Source organism: Erpetoichthys calabaricus, chromosome 17 (genome assembly GCF_900747795.2).
Source record: "Erpetoichthys calabaricus chromosome 17, fErpCal1.3, whole genome shotgun sequence".
Taxonomy (NCBI): Eukaryota; Metazoa; Chordata; class Cladistia; order Polypteriformes; family Polypteridae; genus Erpetoichthys; species Erpetoichthys calabaricus.
Window position 1 is genome coordinate 15,554,066 of NC_041410.2, and position 24,821 is coordinate 15,578,886.

The window sequence follows — 24,821 nt, forward strand, 5'->3', positions numbered from 1 at the left end:
AGCAGGAGGTACACAGTAGTGTTGCGTAGCGCATTATTCAATTTCTGACAAATGAAGGAGTCATTCCATCTCAAATTTATTAAAGACTTAAAAATCAGCTTGAGGATGAGTATCTCTCTCAGTGTAGAGTGTATGATTGGAGCAAGTCATTCAGAGAGGGGCTATCATCTCTTCAGTCGACTTAGAGTTTTTAGGTGGGAAGAAATTCATGCTGAATGAGGAGGTTATTGACGCTGTGCAAGAATGGGTCAACATACAGTCACAGGACTTCTACTCTTCGGGGATTAAGAAGCTTCCTGAGTGGTGGAACAAGGGTATTGCAGTGGCAGGAGACTACATAGAAAAATAACGTGTAAGTTGTTTCATTGTGTTCAATAAATAAAACATAGCTCATAAATTCCTGTTTATATTTGAAAACCCCTTGTGTGTGTATATTTATATATATTATACACACACACGCACACACATTTGTGTACACACACACTGACCCACAGATGCATTTATATAAAAGAACATGTAAGTTTATACAAACAATCAAAGCTAGCATTCTGTATCCATAACATACAGCTTGTTTAAAGGCAAACTTTATTTCAAAATGCTGCCCTTTGCTACCCCCATAACAGAAAAAAAAAATTGACATTATGCACTGGACATGCTTAATTTTAAAACAATTTTAACAAACCAACCAAAGTGCAGAAAAAAATACTGCTAACGGTATCACAGTAGCAATATGCAGTGCTAAGACGATTGCACCGTAACCATAATTTTTTTTTTTTTTTTTGATCGTCATGACATGCTGTCCAAAATTCCAAGACACAACATAAAATACTGCATCTAAATAATAAATGAAGAAAAAAAAAAAATAAAACAGCAGTACAATTCAGTCTGCCAAATGACCGCCTGCTAAACCAGTATCAAGTAAGGCTTTACGATGAGAACAAACGGTTTTAAAAAGAAAAAAACAAAACAAAAAACACACACAAAACATAAAAATGACACCACACGCATTTACAGAAAATAAACAATGGTGTGCCAAAAATAAGACATTTAGTACTTTTAAAACCTAACAGCATATTCCAGTTGGGAAGCTTTGTATCAGAACATTCTTAATGCACTAAGCTGTACGTCAGTCGTACCAAAGCACACATCCAAATGATTCAAATATGGCCGTGAACTGCGGTCCGTCCACAGAGGCTGTTGGCTCGCTCTGGTCCCAGTGATCTTGATATGCATCTTAAAACCATCGGTGGGCGCACATCCAAGGAAAACAAAACAAAAGCAAAATACAAAAAGTATAAAATGATATTTCCATCAGTAAAATGCAGCCGGCTACGTTTCCTAGTAGCCCTTTGCAAGTTCACAATTATGGAATTAAAATAATTCTAGTGAGATCAGCCATATTCCTTTTAAGGTCTGGCATTAGCCATGATCGTCGAACAAAAAGAGAAAGAGAGAGACAGAGAAGGGAGAAAGAGGGAGAGCGAGATCTCAAGTGTGCGGTTTTTACATGCCCTAAAATGCCAGATTCGACATACATAGAAAGTGTGCCATTCTTCTCATGGAGGCTCTCAGATCGATTCAACGCCAAACAGCCGTATTCAGTAAGCTCAGCGGTGCCATAACAAAATGTATTTTCTTTAGATGTAATGCTGAGCCTTCACTGTAATGACTGCTATAGAAAGGAAATTCTTAACGCCACTGTTCCATTGTACTAGTATGTTCAATAAAAATAACAATATGTGTTGAAGGTTTGTGCTTAAGAGAAGCTTAAGTAGTTTTATAAAAGCACCAAACAACTGAGGAGTGCTTTAAACAGTATACAACACATGAGCTCAAACGAACTGCTCCGTCAGTAAAACTCAACAGACTGCTCACCCTTGCTGAAGACAATCTGAGAATATCAAAGTGTCGTGTTGTGCTGTAAGCTTTCCAAGATTTTCACGATGACCTTTCCATGGTAGTGTTACAGTGACAACCGAAATTAAGCACAATAATCTCATACTTGTTCACCATATCGGTATTTTAGGAAACTATTGGATTAGCACAATACACCGCAGTGCACTTTATCGATATATATGATATTTATGTACTACGTACCTTGTAGTGGATATGCAAGTTACACGAGACACAGTATCTACCTACAGGGTGCTATATAAGCCCACGATACTAATAAATATGCATCTATATTAAATAGTAGGCGATCAGTTGCATTTTGTTATTCTACATATTTTATTTTCACATAAATAAGAAAACATATTTGACAAATAATTCTATATAGTGCTAAAGTTATCTGTATTTAGCTGTGTGAACCATTTAAAAAGAAGTTACCCCTACCACATTGGATCTTTTTTCTCTTTTTTATTTTTACAAGTTTACTAATCTTATTGTTTTTGGGATATAAATAATCTCACCCTCCAATTAAAAACAAAACAAATCCAGTTTTAAAATTTCACGGCCACTCAGTCACATTCATTCCCTCGAGGAATTTGTCAAAAGACAGCCAAATGTGAAGCTCTGAAGGCCTCAGGGTCCAATCGGCTCGACCCAAACGGCTCAAAACGCTTTCCTAGACTGAGTTGTTAAGCTGTGGTGGGAGTGTGGCACTTTGATCATTTTACCTTGGGTGGTTTTCAAATTTTTTTCACAAACTGTAACAATCTATCTCGGACGAGGGTGACTTGCTGCGTTGCCTTAGACTCGAGTGAGGAATCCCAGGTTGAGACTGGTTGGGATTTGAATGGTTTCTAGAGAAAGACTGGAGGGGTTGAATGGGAAGGTAACAGGGAAGATTTGTTTGGAGTCCATGAGTAACTGAGGTGACTCTTTCCGGTCTCGTAAACGTATCTGGGGAAAAAAAAAAAACAACAACAAGAAAACACTGGAGTTTTCAAACTCTGATCATGGTTGTGAGTAAAAAGAAATTTCAAGATCTATCAAGGCTTAAATATACAGTGGTCAGAAAACACAATGCAACTCATGTAAAACTTTGGACCATATTCATGGGGGTTACCAGGGCTACCATACCCATGACGGTTCTTTAAGGTGAAGACAACCTAAACCACTTGCTGACCATTGCCTTCTTTAAGAAATATTTAGACTTCTAATAGGAAGTGAAGATCTGTTCTAGTGTGGAAAGAGAGGAGCTCAGCCTTTATATGAAGTTGCAAGGGTGGAGATGCGGCCTGAAAAGCGTGGTTGTACCAAGAGAGCTTCACAACCCTAGTAAGGAAGGCCCTGGCATAGTGTGATTGATGTTTTTAGCTACCTTTGGCTACCTGTATCACGGCTTGTTGCGCCCCACCCCATCAATCACAACATATGCAATTTTCTGTTCTGTAGTGTGCTGGGCCAGTAAACAGCACTTCAAGGGAAGCCCACCAAATCAACATTAGATTAACAAGGCAGGCTCAGTTATGGTACTCTCTCTGGACTAGCTGGAGGTAGTATAGGAGAGAATGAAGACACAAGTGATGGCTGTTATGAACAAGGCTGCACATACTGCCTATGACACACCAGCATGGAGGACTTTTAGCATAAATTCAGCATAAGTGTGTCAAGCCAGTCCAGGATGAGAAGGAATACCTTTATTGACACGTATGTGGAGCCACTCAGTACAAGGAAAGAGACAACTGACTTACAGATGGTGTGGACACTTCTTAAATACACTTGTCAATTACATAAATGTGTGATTAGTTTTATTTCTTATGTCCTTGCTAGTTACTGATAAACAAGCCCCTTGGAGACAGGATTCCGCTACACTCGATTATGCCGGTTCTTTTAACACTTGTTCTTGTGTTAAAGTAGCAGCGGCACCGAGTCACAGATCAAGAATCTTTCACTAAACTGCTTTCTAAAAGTGCTAAGGGCAAAAACTAACAATTAACATGGACAGAAGTCATTCAATATCATCAATACATAATCAATTTTAGATAATCGTATTTATCAGTAAAAATCAACTCTTACAAATGAAACAGGGTCTCTTAACACGCTGCGACTGTTTTCATCTTCAGCCAGTTAGAAGTTTTCTCTTTTCAATGATTCTTGTGTGTATTTCTTTGTTATAATGTTGAAGTATTTATGTTTTTATTTACTTATTTATTGAGTTGGGACAAATAAATTCTATCTATAGATACATATATAAACAAACAAGAAAGCCTTACCTGAATGGTACGTATAAATGTTACAGACACCCTTTCTTCAAATTCGTTAACTGGCGTGTATAAATTCAACACCTTGACAATCTGTTAAGAACAAATGATAGAAATGCCAAGTCAGCGCAACTGTAACAGAAAACAGGATCAATTTTCATAGTGGAAAAGACAAAACCGCAGCACTACAATAAGCTATGCAAACGTCAAGCTGAATGTACAACTGAACTTACAATTCTTGTAATTTATTTAATTTTTTAAATTATTTTATTATTTAATTTTATTTCAAGAAAGTAACAGTGTACAATCAAGTAGATACGTTTTGCAGAACATATACAACTAATAAATTCAAAATCAATCTTGAGAAAGAACTTCAGAAATTTAAATAATTAAATAAAGTATAAACTAAATATCACAATATAGCATTTTCCAGACATACATTTTGAAGCAAGTGCTTTTAACGTATTTTCAGGATTTCTGTTCTATGTAGTTCACTATCCCTCTTTAACTCTGTCAATATTCACAGTCGTCATTGCAAGCTAACCGCATACCTGAGCTGTGCTTAGTGCATTGCACATTGAACATATGGCCTCTGCATCCTCATCAGTCTTCTTCTTCACTTGTAGAAGCTGAGCCGCCTGGATCAACGGTTCAAGGGTCTCCTTGGCACCGCTAGTCATCAGGTTTTTGTCCCTTAACCACTCTTCCAGCTGACTTACATTGTACCTGTGGAAAAAAAAAGGTGGACATATTCAGTGCATCTTGCTCAACATTTATTTCCTTTATGTGTGCTTTCCATCTGAATGCTTACGATAGCTGGAAATGACTCACTGAACCCAGTTAATGCAATTTTAAGGACTGCAGAGTCACAAATAACTAGAAGAACAGTAAATAAGAGACTCAAGAACACAGCAAGGGCATAAAAACGAGCTTTGGAAAAAACAAGAGAACTACATGCATAAAGTTACATGTATAAAGAATGCACTGGGCCCGATTTTGTTTTCACTTCTGTTTACAGCGATTGGTTCGTAGTGTGCATTGTTGCAATGTTACTTTTCTTGGTGGTTTATTAAATTACGGATTTTTTCAAATGTTCATTTTTTCCCCTGTGCTTAAAACTCATTAAAAAAAAAAAGGTGTTCAGCCAGCAGTTGGTAGCGCTATAGTGCGAACTATTGCAGTGTTAAGTTTTCTCTGTTGTTCAAGGTTTTCTCAGTATTATTCAATGTTTTTATATTTAGTTTACTATTATGCTGTGCATTCTATTGTTTAATTAACTATATTTGTGCTTAAAAACGTAAAAAAAAATATATTTACATACAGTTTGTATGGTCTGGAATGGATTAACTGTATTTACATACAATCCTATGGGGGGGGAATTGCTTCGGTTCACGACCAAATCGGTTTACGACCAGAGTTTTGGAACGAATTATGGTCGTGAACCGAGGTTCCACTGTACTTTCGTTGAACGCCACAACCATCTAAAGTCGGTTTCCAGTGCAATTTGGAAGCATGTCGGAACAGAGTGTATTCGGCAACATACATTGAACTCCACAACTGGCTATAGTCGTGTCACAGAGCAATTTGCCAGCACGTCGGAGCTGATCAGTCAGTGCTGTACATTCGCTGAGCAGCCAGCTCATGATCACTGCCGCCCCCTGCAGAACTGCAGCACCACTGTACCTGGGATTCAGCCGCTGCACTAGACGAGCCTGCAAGCATCAACACTTACCTCTGTGTGCTTACGTGAAGCCATTTCAAGCGCAGTTGGCTCTGATTTACTGAATTTCATCAATGGCGTCAATTGCACCTTGTACATATAATAATTGATTGTTGCAGTAGTTTTTTTTTTTTTTTTTATAGTTCACTGCCAGTGTGTAAGATGATCAGTGTTGCAGTAATTGTGGTGCTCTTTCCATGAAAAAAAATGTGTTCCATTAAAATTTCACATTTTCTTTGTGAATTGTGACGTTTGCATAAAAAGGGCAGCAAAAAAGTATTTTGCGTCCAGGAGTGCATTAACCCCCAAGTATGTGGCAGTTTAAGGGTTAACCTTCTATGTAAAAACGGTTAACCCCAAATGTCTATATACTGAAGAACATGTGGAAGTATTCTGCTGCCACCTACTGGGTAAAATAACATTATTCTGCATGGTATGGTAACTCATCAGTATTTATACGGTGGGCAGAGCCTTCAACCCAAAAACATAATCTATAATAATAAAAGGCAAAGCCCTCACTGACTGACTCACTCACTGACTGACTGACTGACTGACTCATCACTAATTCTCCAACTTCCCGTGTAGGTGGAAGGCTGAAATTTGGCAGGCTCATTCCTTACAGCTTACTTACAAAAGTTAGGCAGGTTTCATTTCGAAATTCAAAGCATAATGGTCATAACTGGAACATATTTTTTGTCCATACACTGTAATGGAGGAGGTGGAGTCACGTATCGCGTCATCACGCCTCCTACGTAATCACGTGAACTAAAAACAAGGAAGAGATTTACAGCACGAGTCACACGCGGGAACGAAGGTAAATGACGTTAATTTTTGACTGTCTTTTAATACTGTGTAAGCATACATATTAACACATGTGCAATTAAACGTGTGCATTTACGGGGTGATTTCTCAGGCTTAAAAGCTCACCTTTTATCAAACGCGGGAAGAAAGGTAACTGACGTTGTTCACTGTCTTTTAATACTGTGTAACCATACATATTAACACATGTGCAATTAAACGTGTGCATTTACGGGGTGATTTCTCAGGCTTAAAAGCTCGCCTTTTACTAAAAAGGTAAATGCAAAACTATTTTCAATCAGTTTATTGAAACGCTCCCGTTAAGGATTGCAATAACATATTCGCGAGATAAAAGAACGAAGTAGGGGGAAATGGAGGAAGAGCCGGAAACAGCGAAGAGCAAAAAATTAATTAAACAATTGAGAACGGAGCGAGTGAAGCATACAAGCATGTTCATAAGGGAAACAAAGCACGGTGTAAAACGTAAGTTTAAATTAAGTTTATAGAAACGCTCCCGCTGCGGATTGCAATAACATATTCGCGAGATAAAAGTTTAATGAGAAGACACGAGGTATAAACGAACCACACGCCGTGGCGCAACGTTAGGGGCAACAGTTTCAACCATTCTATGATCTGCTTCTCGCAACTGAAAGACGGCACATGGCGGATGTTAGCCGACTTGCTGACCGCAACGTTAGGGGCTTCAACTATGGCGCTGACGCCACATCTCAGTGCCAACACTTTGCACACTCTACTTAAAAGACACGCCCTCCTCACTGGACAGTTAAAAAGACCAATCAAACTAACGATGACATCAAGTATTACCCAATCAAAAGTAGGAAAGGAGGCATCTTCATAAAATGCGTGTGGGATGATTTGCATGATACGCTGCTTTAAAAAAATAATTATAAAAAAAATACGGGATAAATCCCGTCCAGTATTGATTCAAAACGGGACGCGCAATTTCATTCTCAATCGCGGCACGATTCCGTATTTTAAAGGACGGGTGGCAACCCTACAGTGCCAGGTAACCACCCATACAATCAGATTGTGATTCAGATTAGGAATGCAATGAATGTAATTACCCCGATCTACATACAAGGCGAAAGTCTTGCAACATTCAAAGATGATGGTTTGGGATAATTAGTACTTATTAAGTACACCATGGCACATAAAAGAGCTTATTAAGCCTTGAACCGAAAAAAGCAAGATCTCAGAGATCGTAAAAAAAAAAAGGAGGTAATGTCGTTTTACTCGCTGTACATTTTAGTCAAACATTACCAGTTATTCCACGAGGGAGACCAGCAGATGAACTCAACGCGTGTTTAAAATCCATGCTTCTCCCACGCTCGGTTATATGTCGCGTGTTCTCGGGTAGGTACACCAAAAAATGTATACATTTAAGCATGTAATGGGCAAACAAAAAATGAGGTATACCTGAAGGCACTGCAGTAGTACTCAATGTAACTTTACTTCTTAAATGTTAATGTTTTACTGTTTAATAATTTATACGCTTCTTATATATTGTTCAAATTCTTTTATCAAAATACCAGTGACAGCGCAATGCACGATAACATGGAGTGAATACACCATACGCATCTGCCCACGGCCGCCCTGGTGTGCGCAGATAGAAGTTGATTCTAAAATAAAATAAACATAAAAAGAGTAATACAATCATCACCCATAAAGCGGATAGCAGACGTGACGTATTATATGTGTAGCAGATTTCAAGTCAATAGGTGAAATGGTTTGCAAGCTACAGGTGATTTAAAATCCTGGACAGACCAACGAAAAGCCACGGTAGCAAATTATAGAAGAAGATTTTACTGTTTAATAATTTATATTTATATGAAATGTGCTTCTTATATATTACTTCATATTCTCATATGATAATGATGTTAATGTTGTTTATATTGATTTCTATGTTATTGTAAGTGCATCTATGTGTGTATATGTATGTATGTATGTATGTATGTATGTGTATATATATATATATATATATATATATATATATATATATATATATATATATATATATATATAAAAAATATATATATCAAAAATATATGTGTATATGTATATATAATATATCTGTATATGTGTGTATATGTGTGTGTATATGTGTATATGTATATATATATGACAGCAACACTCATAACAATGACAACACAATTACATTGACAATCATGTTACGTTATTTTTAAAATGTTTCCTTTACTTTTTCATAACCTCTTTAACACACTACTTCTCCGCTGCGAAGCGCGGGTATTTTGCTAGTGGCTTATAAATGAGAAGCTATAAAAGCAGTTTTAGAACAAACTGGAACCAAACCATTAACTGAATCAAGTGATAGTTATGACAATGTGAACTGGTCATCAGACATTGACATGGACAGTGAAACTGATGCATATGGCACGGTACGGCGGATCCACTGGGATATGTGCATGAAGGTTCACCACAGTGCAAGTGGGATGTGGTAAAAAGGCAAAATGATTGTGATCAAATGGAAGAACAAGAAAGACGTTCTCTACCTAAGCACGGTTCACAATGCAGCAACCGTCAATGTTCATATCAGGTGAATGGGAAAGTGAATAAGCCTGGCTCTGTGGTAGCCTACAATAACACAACAGGCACTGACATTCGATTCTATCATGTGCAAGAAACAGAAAAAGTATTAAAAATGAGCAAAGAAGCTCGCTTCTACTTTCCCGATTGCAACATCGGGCTTTGCATTGGTAATTGTTTCAAAACACCACATGAAGGATGTGTACTAAATTTGCATCAGTATAGTAGTGGTCACTAGATATACCTTTCCTACGGTATTGATGTTGATGTTTTGGTATTTGCACTGTCAAACACGTGCGCACATCGAAGGCAGTCTATGGGCCTGACTAAATGTGTCATTATGCCAGATCTGGCACTTCTCCTTCCTCTACAGGTCCTCTGAAGGAAAACCTACTTAGCACCGCTTCCTGTTCCTTTGCAGATTCCTCTCACAACCCCAAACCCCAAACTTGATGCCTCTTCCCATCTCTCCCCTATAATGCTGCCATACTGTCTCTACTGCTTCAGTTCTATTCTGGACTCGGTCTCTTACGATTACTCATTGCCCTTTTTTTTTTGTATTTACTATTCAACTCTTGTTCTTGTCTTGTCATTACAACATTTCTGTATTGTATATTTTTCTTGTTGAAAAAAATTAACATTTTGTCTCGTTTTTGCAGGTGTAAACATAACACTAGGACAGTGGAACAGATACACATCAAATCTAGTGAATGTTATTCAATACAAGTGGAGACCCCACCTGATATTCATGCCTTTGCTCCAGGAGCACATGTCCTTGCGCAGGAGCAGGTTGTTGAGGGTGACAGCTCCGATGATGTAGAACATCTGCTTGACCACCTGTTTGATAAGCTCTGGGTCCATGCCATGCTGGCACATTGTAGAGTGGAAGGCGCTGAGCTGGCGCAGGATTGAGTCGAGCGTGTAGGTGCCTTCATCGGCAATACTCGATGTCCGTTTGCGTAAACCTGTGGGCTTCACTCCAGAGACCCCCTGAATGGTCTCGTGTTCTAGCATTCCAGAAACTGTGGAATTAAACATAAACAGTCTTTAAAAATGGGTAACATATGTCACAGTTACAGATAAGCCTGTGCTTCACATGCCTTTGGGAGAATGCGGAAGGAACATTAATACTATTATTGTTCAACCAAACAGATAAACTAAACGGCATGCTTAGTAAGAAAAGTTATGATGTAAATGAAATTGATATGACCATCTACTCCACTTTTATCGGTTTTTCTTCTACACAGAAGGTCACTAGGACCTTCTATCCATCCTTTTTCTCTATCTGCTTATTTATATTCAGTACTATTGGGAGTTACAGCTAATTCTGTCATCAACGACCTGCATTAGAGAAATCGGTCCCATCCGAGGCTCCACCTGCTCCCACTTACACTCCAAATCAGAGCCTCCATTCTAGTGGTACTTGGGCAAGGGTTTTCTAAATACACATCACAATACGTTTGCAGGGACGCCAGCTAATGCTACAAGACCCCACGCAGCACTGTCATGCGCACTTTGTGATTTGCAGTGGCACCGCAAGTAAAAAAAAAGTAAAAAAAATATTACGCTGCTCAAAAAAATTAAAGAAACACTTTGAAAAGACATCAGATCTCAATGGGAAAAAAATCCTGCTGGATATCTCTACTGATATGGACTGGGTAATGTGTTAGGAACAAAAGGATGGCACATGGTTTGATGGAAATGAAAATGATCAACCTACAGAGGGCTGAATTCAAAGACACCTCAAAAACCAAAGAGAAAGAATGATGCGGCAGGCTTGACCATTTTGCCAAAATTTCATTGCAGCAACTCCAAATCGTACTCAGTAGTTTGTATGGCCCCCACGTGCTTGTATGCATGCCTGACAACGTCCTAATGAGATGACGGATGGTGTCCTGGGGGATATCTTCAAAATACGACATCTTTGTACAGCATGTCTGTGATAATAGGATGACAAAATTAGTGCGGGTAAAACAAACAAGCAACCGTACTTTCGCAAGCGAATGTCAGCTTATGACTTTGAGTGAGACCCTTTTTAAGTAAATTAGAATTTTATTCGAATAGATAGATAGATAGATAGATAGATAGATAGATAGATAGATAGATAGATAGATAGATAGATAGATAGATAGATAGTAGCAGCGTTCACTCTGACCGCCCTACTAAACAGGCAGTCAGTCGCCCAGATCGAGGCAAGGTGAAGATTACAAAATAGATGGCGCTGCCCTGGAGTGTGTTTAAAAACAAAATGCTGCACTCTCACCCCACTCTTAAGGTTTTTGGCTTTTATGATGTTACTGGTTTTTCATCCACATTACAAAGTTACATGGAGCGGTTCTTCTTCCTCTTCATCTTTTCTCACTTCTATGTGGGGTTGATGTAGAATGTGGTCCTGCATCTCCTCCCGAGTCAGACCCTTTTCCTTTAGATCTTTCACTTTACCCATCCACCTCTGCTTTGGCCTCCCTTTCTCTCCCTTTAGCCTGGACTTCTACTCCCATCACTCTTTTGCCCACATATTCGTTGTCTCTCCTCATCACATATCCCCACTACTTCAGCCTACTTCCCTGTACTTTCTTCGCTATCTCTCCCACTTGTGTTGTACCTCCAATGGTCTCATTTCTTATTCTGTCCCTTTTTGTAACTCCACACATCCATCTCAACATTTTAATTCCTGCCACATCCAACTTCTCTTGTGCTCCCTTAACTGCCACGTCTCAGTCCCATACATCATTGCACGTCTTAAGAACCTCACCTTTAATCCTAACCTTAATTCTTCGATCACACAATACTCCTGATCCATTCTTCTAATTTTTCCATGCACACTGTACTCCAATGGTAATCTCTGCGTCTAATATTCCATCTTGGGCTACCACTGATCCTACTTATTTAAACTTCTCCGCTAGTAGCTCTCCCGGCAAGCTGACTTCTGAATTCTGATTATCATTAAACGTTTTCTGGAGCTATGGGGGCTGCAATCTAGCTTTTTCATTTCTCTATCAAATTCCAGTTTGAGACAAACATCATCAATATCCTGAATCCACAGAATCTGGCTGAGTCACATTATTGGGACATAAGTGGCAAAATTATTCAATCCCTGGTGGTCACTTTAGGACAAAACAAAGATATTATGACACTTTTATGGGTGTCATTAGTGTCTAAAAAAGTTTACTTCACAGGAAAGATTTGCAAGTAACTAATAAGATAATATTAACTCTTTCAGGGCGGATGTCGACTTTTGTTGAAATTCAGGGGTAGAGGATGGTAATCCGCTGTAAATGGTGACAAAACTTGCCGTTACGTTGTAGTTCGACTATCTTCTGCTAGAAGGAAAGTTAGCTTCATTGATTTGACTTTGATTTTCTGTGTGTATGAATGGTGAAGAGTAAACAACCTCAAACATGGCACCGACATCTGGCGAGAGGCCAAAGCAAATGCATAAAGTAAAACACTCCATGGACGACATTTTGAGTATTATCGCTGAATCAGATGTGGCACTCCCAGGAAGACAGGAGGAGGGCTCATTCCTCCTCCAGACCTCGAGGGGGCGACTGCGGGTACAGAGCTGGGACCCCAATACCTGGAGGACCCTGGACCGCAGCACTTCCGCCACACCAGGAAGTGCTGGGGGGAAGAGGAACAGGGACACCCGGAGTGCTTCCGGGGAGACAGCTGGCACTTCCGCCACACTGGGGCGTGTCGGTGGGAGATTGCTGGGAACACACCTGGAGCACATCCGGGTGCTTATTTAAAGGGGCCGCCTCCCTTCAGAGAGGGACTTGAGTCGGGTGGAAGAAGGACAAGGTTCTGGAGGAGAGAAGGAGGCGTTCTGAAGAGATAGAGACAGAGAAGGCATTGTGATAAGGCCTGGACTGAGGGGTATTGGGGGCTTGTGTGAGTAGTGATGCATTGTATAATGGAGACCCTAAATAAACATGTGTGGGGTAATTTAAACGTGTCTGCCTGTCTGCGTCCGGGTCATATTCCACACAGACTATGATTTGTCAGACTCCAAACGAAATGCAAGTGATCTGGACACAGAGATTGAAAACGACTGTGAGTACCAACATCTGCTGATCGGTCCCCAGCTAATCATGATGCTGAACGCGTTTGTGTATCTAATGCACCTATGACAACGTTCATTTTGGAGGACCACCACTTACAATGATAATAGTTACAAACCACTTTGTGTCACACTGCAACTGCCACTGCCACCCACTTGCCATGTGAAGACAGACACCCAGGAAGCCGGCCCGCCTCACATTCCAGCTGGGCATTGAGCCATCCCTGCGCGGCCTCCAGAGATGGCGATCAGGTGCCGACTGCAGTTACAGCACACAGCAACAGATGTTTTATGTTGATTTATGGGTGAAACCATTGCTTTGTATGCTTTTCAGAAAATTGAGTTTTTTGGAAAAAATATTCAGCCCTCAAAGAGTTAACAATGCAATGTATATGCAATTATGAAGAGCAAAATGCATCATCAGTCTACTCAACTAAACTAAAACCAAATCTAACCTTAAATTACATGCGTATCTGAGTGTTAGTCACTGGACTGATAGAACTTGTGTGTACAGAAACCAAAAGTGCAAATAAGAACAAAGGTTAAATATTTGCCAACAAAGAAACACTTCATTTAGTGAGTTGAGAGAGAAAAAAGAAAAAGAAAAAAGATGTCTCAGAACAACACAATATTTACTTTGGAACACAATAAATTAAAGCAAGAATATATATATATATATATATATATATTACACTAATAAAAGGCAAAGCCCTCACTGACTAACTGACTGACTCATCACTCATTCTCCAACTTCCCGTGTAGGTGGAAGGCTGAAATTTGGCAGGCTCATTCCTTACAGCTTACTTACAAAAGTTAGGCAGGTTTCATTTCGAAATTCAAAGCGTAACGGTCATAACTGGAACCTCTTTTTTGTCTATATACTGGAATGGACTGCAGCTCGCTGGCCGTGAGAGGCGGAGTTGCGTATCGCATCATCATGCCACCCACGTAATCACGTGAACTGACTGTGAACAAAATACGTACAAAACAAGGAACAGCTCCAAAGAGCGCTGAAGAAAACATTCATTACACAATTGAGAAGGCAGCAAAACAATAAGAAGTGAGCGAGTGACGCATACAAGCATATTCATAAGTGCAGCTACTGAGGAAACAAAGCACGGTGTAAACCGTAAGTTTAAATTAAGTTTATAGAAATGCTCCCGCTACCGTTTACAATACCGTATTCGCGACATACAAGTTTAATGAGAAGACACGAGGTTTAAACGAGACTTTGGATCACTTTGTAATGGACTTAAAATTGCTGTAGCGAGAATCTTTTAAGTGCCGTGTCTTAGCTAACATTAAATTAAGCCGTGGACATTGCAGCATCACACAAGAGAGCGGCTCACGTGAACTGACTGAACTTTGAGGCAAGATTGCTTTTCTCCTGTACAACTATACGTTGCATTCTCAACAGTAAGCTTGCACGGCTTGGTCATATTACAACCGGAATGCTGAACTGACAACGTGGTATACAAACAGAACTATAACAATTGTAATAAACAAACAAAAAAAACAGCGGAGAACCCGTGGATTTGAGCGACTGACGCATACAGACATATTCATGAGTGCAGGTACTTTGGAAACAAAGCACCGTGTAAACCTAAAGTTTAAATTAAGTTCATAGACCTACAAAATGTTGTAGATATGTATATATATATGTAGATATGTAAATATATATACAGTATGTATATTTATATGTGTCTGTATGTGTGTGTGTGTATGTATGTGTATATGTATGTGTATATTTATATGTATATATATGTGGATGTGTATTTGTATATATATATATATGTATATGTAGATATGTGTATATGTAGATATGTATATATATGTTTACATAACCTCTTTAACACACTACTTCTCCACTGCGAAGCGTGGGTATTTTGCTAGTGTATATATATATATATATATATATATATATATATATATATATATATATATAAAAAACGTTCTATAAGTTGTGACCATCTGACCTCATGAGCCACTGCGTATAGAAGCTTAATCTTCGTCATTATCGAAAGCTTTTCACAATATATGCTGGTGAAGTAAAACATGTACAGTAGCTAGCAGCAACCTCCATGATATTATCAGGGTTTGTATCTTTCTTACAGCAAACTGCTCAAGACGGTGACATGGCAGAAAGGAAATGAGCAGCGGCGACATCGGATGATTAGGAAGCACATGGCTGAGGCCACTCACAGGAAGAACATCAACATCAGTGCCATCTGCCGAGTGTCAAGTACGGAATGCATGCGTGACAAAGACGGACAAATGGCTGTGCAAACTGACTTGTGCGCCTGTCCTCACATGAAAGTTATGATTGAAACATACAGTGTTACGCACCAGGGCCGCACAAAAGTGGACTCTAGCAGCAACACCTCCCGAGTGTCAAGTCAAACACAGGAGGCTCTTCAGTGATGAAAAATGACAAGAGGTGAGCCTGAATACAGAGCCATTGAGCAGCTGGGTAATACTGTGGCTTCTCGACATGCCCAGCATTCTGTACGATACAGGACTACAAGAATGACAGTGACAGAGAAATGTACGCCAACAAATAAGGAGATCATCAAATGCTCACAACTTATGGCCAGTGAGAAAAAGGAAAGTATTACAGGATGTACATGCAAATCAAGGTTAATTTATTAAGGTGTCCACCAATATAAAAAGAACCTTATAGGTTAAAGTGCCTTTTGTGAACAATTTTTCACAAAACTTATCTATAAATTGAACTATTTTATTTCCTAAAACGATTGGGCATCAATTACATTGATAAGTCTAAAGGCCAGAGACTTCCACCTATAACAAAAAATAATCAGGTGAATAAAGTAGGAGCCTTACCAAATTGTTTAATTAATTACCAACATTGCAGAAGGCAAGACAAATAATTAGTTAACCAAATTTGCATTTCTTCCCATTCTTATATCTGTGAAACATTACTGCATAACTACAGGTTTCATGTATGAACACTTCTGATTAAAATGAGAACATCTGCAGATAATATCTAGATGAAAAATTAAGGATGGGTGGTGGCTCTGAGGCTAAGGCAGTGGTTCTCAAACTGTGGGGCGGAGACCCCCCTAGGGGGGTGCAAAGTAACAAAAAGGGGGGCGTGAAGACATGATAAAAAGAAAACAAGAATCGAAAATATGAAAAATACATCTATTGAAACCAAAACAAATGAACTTAAACTACATTCTGATACTAGAAAAATAAATATTGAGTTAGATAAAAGATGATAAAAGTTAAGTAGGTATAATAAAATATGCATCTATGATATATCATTAATTAAAAAAAAAAAAACAAATTGGTACTAGTGGGCACAATTTCAAAAAAACGTTAGAGGGGGCGCGATTAAAACGGTTATGAAAACTCGGGTCGCAAATACTTAAAGGTTGAGAAACGCTGGGCTAAGGTGTGGTACCATGAGGACTGATTTAGATCTTTTATGTTAAGTAAAATGCCTAGTGGGGGCTGGGTGGTCTCGTGGCATCAGAACCCTTGTAGATTTTTTTTTTCCCCTGTCCTCCCTGGCCATAGGACCTTACTTTGTTCTTTGTTAATTAGTATTGCCTAATTTTATTTTATATTTTTTCTTTCTTTCTTCATCTTGTAATGCACTTTGAGCTACATCATTTGTATGAAAACGTGCTCTAGAAATAAATGTTGTTGTTGGTTGCCGGTTCAAATCCAAATACTGCCAGAAGGGATCCTACTCTGTTGGGCCCTCCACCTGAAAATTGCTCCACGGACACTGTACGATGGCTAACCCTGCGTTCTGACCTCCAAACGTCATGCAAAAAGACCATTTCCGCTCAGGGATTAATAAAGTATATCAAATCAAATAAAAAAAAATAAATAAAAAGAGTGTTTAGTTACTGTATATACTCGCGCTTAAGTTTTCCTGCAGATAAGTTGGGACTTGATTTTATCGTATAATTTCTGGTATTTTATAATATCAGTCGTATAAGTCGAATGCGGAAAACTCACACTGTTGGTCCAAGAGATTGTGATATGGTGATGCCCACCTGTGAGAGCAACCACAGAGCACACGGCCCTTTATTTCTATGTATTGTGCCTACGTGACCACACGGTGATACCTGAACTATTCCGAAGCGATGTTTGCACTGTTTTGTGTTTTTTGTATCTCACACCCTCATACACCTTTACCGTAAGAGCATCCCTTATCTACGATGGAGCGTTCGATCAAAAGAAAATATGAAGCTGGTTTTAAATTAAACGTCGTTGAAGTAGCGAAAGAAAATGGTAACTGTGCTGCTGCAACAAAATTCGATGTGTTTGAGAACCTGATACGAGATTGGAGGAGGCAAGATGTTAAAAAAAAATAATTGTCACATTTTTGAATGGGCATACAGTTGTGCTTGAAAGTTTGTGAACCCTTTAGAAGTTTCTATATTTCTGCATAAATATGACCTAAAACATCATCAGATTTTCACTCAAGTCCTAAAAGTAGATAAAGAGAAACCAGTTAAACAAATGAGACAAAAATATTATACTTGGTCATTTATTTATTAAGGAAAATGATCGAATATTACATATTTGTGAGTGGCAAAAGTATGTGAACCTTTGCTTTCAGTATCTGGTGTGACCCCCCTAAACGTTTCCGGTAACTGTTGATCAGTCCTGCACACCGGCTTGGAGGAATTTTCGCCCATTCCTCCGTACAGAACAGCTTCAACTCTGGGATGTTGGTGGGTTTCCTCACATGAACTGCTCACTTCAGGTCCTTCCACAACATTTCGATTGGATTAAGGTCAGGACTTTGACTTGGCCATTCCAAAACATTAACTTTATTCTTCTTTAGCCATTCTTTGGTAGAACGATTTGTGTGCTTAGGGTCATTGTCTTGCTGCATGACCCATCTTCTCTTGAGAGTCAGTTCATGGACAGATGTCCTGACATTTTCCTTTAGAATTCTCTGATATAATTCAGAATTCATTGTTCCATCAATGAAGGCAAGCCGTCCTGGCCCAGACACATCAAAACAGGCCCAAACCATGATACTACCACCACCATGTTTCACAGATGGGATAAGGTTCTTATGCTGGAATCCAGTGTTTTCCTTTCTCCAAACAAAGCTTTTCATTTAAACCAAAAAGTTCTATTTTGGTCTCATCCGTCCACAAAACATTCTTCCAATAGCCTTCTGGTTTGTCCACGTGATCTTTAGCAAACTACAGACGAGCAGCAATGTGTTTTTTTGGAGAGCAGTGGCTTTCTCCTTGCAACCCTGCCATGCACACCATTGTTGTTCAGTGTTCTCCTGATGGTGGACTCATGAACATTAGCCAATGTGAGAGAGGCCTTCAGTTGCTTAGAAGTCACCCTGGGGTCCTTTGTGACCTCGCCGACTATTACACGCCTTGCTCTTGGAGTGGTCTTTGTTGGTCGACCTCTCCTGGGAGGGTAACAATGGTCTTGAATTTCCTCCATTTGTACACAGTCTGTCTGACTGTGGATTGGTGGAGTCCAAACTCTTTAGAGATGGTTTTCTAACCTTTTCCAGCCTGATGAACATCAACAACTCTTTTTCGGAGGTCCTCAGAAATCTCCTTTGTTCATGCCATGATACACTTCCACAAACATGTGTTGTGAAGAGCAGACTTTGATAGATCCTGTTCTTTAAATAACACAGGGTGTCCACTCACACCTGATTGACATCCCATTGATTGAAAACACCTGACTTGAATTTCACCTTCAAACTAACTCCTAATCCTAGAGGATCACATATTTTTGCCACTCACAAATATGTAATATTCGATCATTTTCCTCAATAAATAAATGACCAAGTATATTATTTTTGTCTCATTTGTTTAACTGGTTTCTCTTTATCTACTTTTAGGACTTGAATGAAAATCTGATGGATGTTTTAGGTCATACTTATGCAGAAATATAGAAAATTCTAAAGGGTTCACCAACTTTCAAGCACAACTGTATAAGTCGGGGTCTGATTTTATGATCGATTTTTCCGGTTTCAAGACCCGACTTATATGCGAGTATATACAGTAGTCGCCTTGCTGCTGAGGTACCGGCCACAAACAGACTTTAAGCAACTTCTACAAATTCAGAGTACTTCATCTTACAATACAGTCCACTTTATTTAGCATATAAATGATAAAATCCGGTTGATTCCTACCTATCATTGGCTGAAGTATGCTGTCCATCACCTTCACAAGCTGCTGGTAAATCTGAATGGCTAAATCACTCAGGACCTGCCTATACTCTGCCAAATCAAAGTTTGTAAGACAGTGTTCATTCTGCCGGGTTGTGTTGTGCTTCATGAACCCCTAAGCCAGAGAAAGTCAATGTTAGATAATGCACCAGTCGTCGTTTAATGTAACAACTTTCAAACTATACACACTATGACAAAGTAATTCTGTGTCTTGTACAGGGGTCAAGTAAGAGTTCATGATTTAAATGTTAAACAGAGTAGAAGGGTCTACATTTTAATGTACCTCTTCACCGCTGTACTGCTTCAAACAGTGGAGGAACCGACAAGTATTAGACAACCAGAAAGAGACTGTTTCAAAGTCATCTCCTCTTTTCTAGAAAGAAGAAAAAGACGATTAAGATAAAAAAAAAAAAAAGCACGCCAGGAACACTTATTCATGCGTTCTTAACCAAAAGCCACAAGAGTGGGCGTGTGTGCATGTATTTGAGACATACCTTCAGGATCTTCTTGATTCCATTGATAGTTGAGGTTAACAAACTTCGCACCTTCTGGTCATCGTTTAAATAGTCGGCATGCCTGAGACACATGAAGAGGATGTAGGCCGGTAAGCCTGGTATCAGGTTAACAGCCACGCCCCTTGGCTTCAGCTCTGCAGAGGAAATGAAGGGTGGAAGTCAGTCTCATTTCTTAGCTGGGTGTGGCACCACCAGCAGATCAAAGCTAACCTTTCAAACACACCAACTGAAATAAAGTCACGGGCCAGACTGCAATGTACAAGCCATATCTTAGAATGCAGGACAGACTATTAAATGGGTTCAAAGGTCAGACACAAAGCAAATCATCATCACTGATCTCCCCAAGTCAGGGCCTGTATGTTTTTTTTTGGATGCCCCAGTTTTCCTCCTGCATCTCAAAGATGCGTCTTAAGTAAATGGTTCACAGGGCTCAAGTTTTTGAGACACCAACTTGACACCACATTTGTTCATTCCGAGCTGGGACCAGTGGGCTGTCCTCTGTGAAGTGCCACAAAGCTAGATGGACAATTGATGACCAGGGTTGTGGTCCCCTGTAAAGCATGGAGCACAGCAAAGCACCATCACTCGATCGACTATGGGGTCTCCAGTGAAGCACCGTGACACTGGATTGAAGCTGTGTGGCAATTTCAATATGCTGTGCTGTACTTTTGCGGGTGAAATAATAACACCTGCACTAGACATTAATGGAATTTGACTGCTAATAGTTAACAAAAGCAGCTTCATTCTCACTAAGTGCCCTTATTGCAAAATGAATGCAGAAAAAAGTGCACCGATTATGTTAAAAGCACACACCGCGGCAAATTGCCTTTTATGCTGGCATTTTATTTAATGTTTGCATAAGCAATGGTATGTTATATGTACTGCGGTGGGTTGGCACCCTGCCCGGGATTGGTTCCTGCCTTGTGCCCTATGTTGGCTGGGATTGGCTCCAGCAGACCCCCGTGACCCTGTGTTCGGATTCAGCGGTTTGGAAAATGGATGGATGGATGGATGTTATATGTATATGGGGTAGAGTGGTGGCTCTGAGGCTAAGGTATCTGAGGTATCCCGAAGGTTGCCGGTTCGACCCCCCGTCACTGCCAAAAGAGATCCTACTCTGCTGGGCCCTTGAGCAAGACCCTTAACCTGTAATTGCTCCAGGGGCGCTGTACAATGGCTGACCCTGCGCTCTGACCCCAAGGGGTATGCGAAAACTAACAAATTCCTAATACGAGAAATCGTATAAGACGAAATAAAGAACAAAAAAAAAATAAAGTATGTACTCCTGAATGTAACATTTTATTGGTCAACTAATAGCTTCCAACACAGCATCCATATTGGAGTGAAGCTTGGCTGAGATACTCCTGACCTGTCAGCCACTCCCTTGAGAAGTGACAACAGGTAACCGATATAAAACGTATGAAAAACCAAATAGGTTCTTCAGTTGAAATACACAAAATTTGCCCTATTAAACAGGAACTAAAATACAATCTGCGCATAATATTCATCACTTTTGAGGTGAAATACGTTTGTCACATCAATGCACATTCTAGCAATGGCTCAGCGATATGAATTATTAAATGTGTGAGTCGTAGTTTAATGGTTTGGTTGCATTTCCCTGCTTGATCAAGGGTGTCCCCAACATACAGCATATCTCATTGTATGCATGCAAATAATCCAAAATCTGAAAATATCTGAAATGCTTCACATTAGGGATACTCAACCCGTAGTGTGATAGTCTGAGGCAGCAAGATTTCCTGTTGGATTTATAATGTTGGCACTAATAACAAACTGATGAGCTACTGAAATTTTTCACCATAACAGATATTGAGAAAAGTTATATGAAACTACCTATGCTATTAGAAATCATTAATTCCTATTAAAATTCTAAATAGAATTAGAATGATACGTTAAAAGTTAAAATGGCTTGCCATATGTGGTTCTAAGCTTATTACTTATTACTCACCGGATTGAAGAAATCGATCCACATTTTACCAGAGGCTTGCCTTGTTCATTCTTGCGATTTTTGTTCATCTGATTAATTGTCAGATGTATGTTACAGAAAGTTACACTAACCTTGCTAGTTTCACCCTACCAGTTCCCAGGTTATTAAAAATATTGGGTTAAATTTTAGCTGTGTTTTAAAATGTGCCTGTGTGAATGCAAGTGTCCATCCTGCATTGCCCAGACACAGACTGGCATCTCATCCTGCATTCGTTCCGGTCTAGTGCTCAATGCCTCCATGATAGGTGTATTTGAAAATATGTTAAAAAGGTTAGAAAATTAAAAGGAGGAGAAAAATCGAGAAATGTATGATTCCAGAGCAAGATGCAGAGGACATGAAGATATGGAAAACGATGATCTGCTGTGGCAATCCCTAATAGGAGCAGCCAAAAGAAGATGATTTTAGCCCAGGCTGACCAGATGGCTCTTTTTTTCCCCCTGGGACATTGCTGTTTTTATGCATTGGTTAATTGCATCCCGGAATTAATCAAAAATGTTCAGTTGGCCCCATAATGTCCTGTTCTTAGCCAGCCGAAATGCAAGGTGGGATAACCCACAACCCGTTGCCTCCGATCCCACTCAATCTTTGATATCATGCAAATTTTAGTAAGGCATACAAAACTCCATGGGTTTAGCTCTTAGATTTAAACTGGGTCTCGCACACTCTCTGGATGAATCAGCTGTGCCCCATTTTGGAAGCTTGAAAATCTAGTCTGCCTATTCAAGCATTACTGGCCCTCCGCTTCAGTGTCTGGTGTCACATACACTGTGCGGTCACATTGATTTTGCGGTTCTGTTTGCCCCGTAGCCTCAGCCCATCTGTATCATGTAATTTCTGCATTATGACTGACTCTATTATATGTGCCATACTGTTACGGACTACACTGCAGTATTATTTTTTAATAATCAAGTTTTGTGCATTCATTGTTTCATACGACTTTATGCCATGGCATAACTAGGCTCCAGGCATTTTTCTAAATTTACATTTTATTGATTGTCCTGACTGATCATCAGACTTTTTTTTTAAATGAAATTTTCTGGACACAGGTAATTTGTGTAATGTGAAGCACTTACATTTAAACTCCATCAAGTTTGTTTGTCCTATCAGATGTGGAGGACAAAATGGCATTTCACAGAGTGTGACCTAAAGCTTCTAGTTGGTTGGGATGTCAAAACTTTTGTAACAGCAACATCTTGTTGGACATCTAGGAGTTGCAGAGGATGATACATTACATGATTTTTCCAGCCCAGTTTCACATTTTCAAAGCATCACAAGCCTGCCCCTGTTTCTGAATGCTAATAATATGGTGCCTGGCAGCACCGATGCTATACAAACGCTTTCCAGGAATCATCTTCTTCTTTCGGCTGTTCCTGTTAAGGGTTGCCACAGCAGATCATCTTTCTGTTCTCTGCATCTTGTTCTGCTGCACCCATCACCTGCATGTCCTCTCTCACCACATCCATAAACCTTCTCTTCTCCTCTTTCCTGGCATCTCTATCCTTAGCACCCTTCTCCCAATATACCCAGCATCTCTCTTCAGCACATGTCCAAACCAACGCAATCTTGCCCCTCTGACTTTGTCTGCAAACCATCCAACTTGAGCTGACCCTCTAATGTCCTCATTTCTAATCCTATCCATCCTTGTCACACCCAGTGCAAATCTTAGCATCTTTAACTCTGCCACCTCCAGCTAGGTCTCCTGCTTTCTGCTTTCCAGGAATATCAGGTTCAAATCACAATATCTACTTATTTGTGTTTTCTTTTTTCTATTCCGTTATGGTGCATAAAACACGAGACATCACACATCTCTTGTGTTTGAAAGGCCCAAAACTCATACTTCCCCTGTTTCTTTGCAGCTGCAGTGCAGGCATTGTGTTTGTGGGCACTTGCTTCTTGGTTGTCAGCGCTCACAATCACATAGTCCACCCCACAAAATCTAACCTGTCTGATTTTAACCAGAGGAGTCACAGAGTGGATGGACCGAGATTCTGGGGATGTCAAACTGCACGACTGGTTTCACTAGAGAGCTTGCCGCAACTATACACGACTTGCCGAAATTAAAAAAAAATCACCAGAAAAATCATATCATGTGATAGGGATGTATTAAAATGGCATCATGGCAGGCAAGTTTATGTTTTGTAAGTGGAGGTTTAAAGGACACCAAAACAGCAGTGTTTTTCAACTTGGTGTTCAAATGACACCAACAGATGGGTCAAGTGCAGTACGCTGGGTGAAAAGTCACTTGCCTAGAATCAGATTCTTCACCAGTTTAACTTCATCGTCCTTCTTGTACTCAAACATTCCTTGGAAGTCCTTCTCCTTTCTGGGGATGTTCACTGGGCGGATTGGCTCGTCCACAATTTGGCCAGGAGACACGTTCTCCATTTGATTGAACACTGCGGAGACAGTCAAAAGAAAAACAAACAACACATTAAGGTAATTATAAGAAACTGGAATTACTTGTTAATCTTAGTAAATAACCCTAACCCCTCTTTCATTTGCTTAGTTTTATTTAGAACTAGACAAAGAGCCCATTTCGACAACGTAAGATGAAGCGGGCACAAGTGAATAATGTTAGTGCTCATATACCTCTCACTGTTTATGACCCCTTAGCTGTTCTCCCCTGCTCTGCTGTTTTTTATCAGTTTGAGCCGGTGACTCTATCTTGTTTACATGAGATTGTTGGTCAATCGAAGCCCTCAGGTTCTCCTTTTGATGTTGTCCCACCTTCTCTTTTTAAAGAGATTATTTCTGTTTTAGGGCCATCTGTTCTTGCTCTTATCAATAGCAGCCTTTCCTCAGGCGTAGTTCCTA

The 24,821-nt window shown here is 39.7% G+C and overlaps 1 protein-coding gene across 7 annotated transcripts in view; it reads right to left on the reverse strand.

Annotated features, from left to right (window-relative positions):
• Positions 1-566: 566 nt before the first annotated feature.
• myo5aa (myosin VAa) overlaps positions 567-24,821 on the reverse strand; it is a 299,077-nt gene continuing 274,822 nt past the window's right edge. For all 7 annotated transcript variants that reach the window (XM_051920655.1, XM_051920654.1, XM_051920651.1 and 4 more), the window contains 8 exons: positions 24,254-24,403; positions 19,982-20,136; positions 19,771-19,860; positions 19,452-19,602; positions 9,971-10,253; positions 4,700-4,874; positions 4,161-4,241; positions 567-2,844 (listed from right to left, as the gene is read on the reverse strand). In XM_051920655.1, the coding sequence (XP_051776615.1) occupies positions 2,692-2,844; positions 4,161-4,241; positions 4,700-4,874; positions 9,971-10,253; positions 19,452-19,602; positions 19,771-19,860; positions 19,982-20,136; positions 24,254-24,403 (1,238 nt within the window). In that variant the 3' untranslated portion in view covers positions 567-2,691. The remainder of the gene's footprint in view (positions 2,845-4,160; positions 4,242-4,699; positions 4,875-9,970; positions 10,254-19,451; positions 19,603-19,770; positions 19,861-19,981; positions 20,137-24,253; positions 24,404-24,821) is intronic.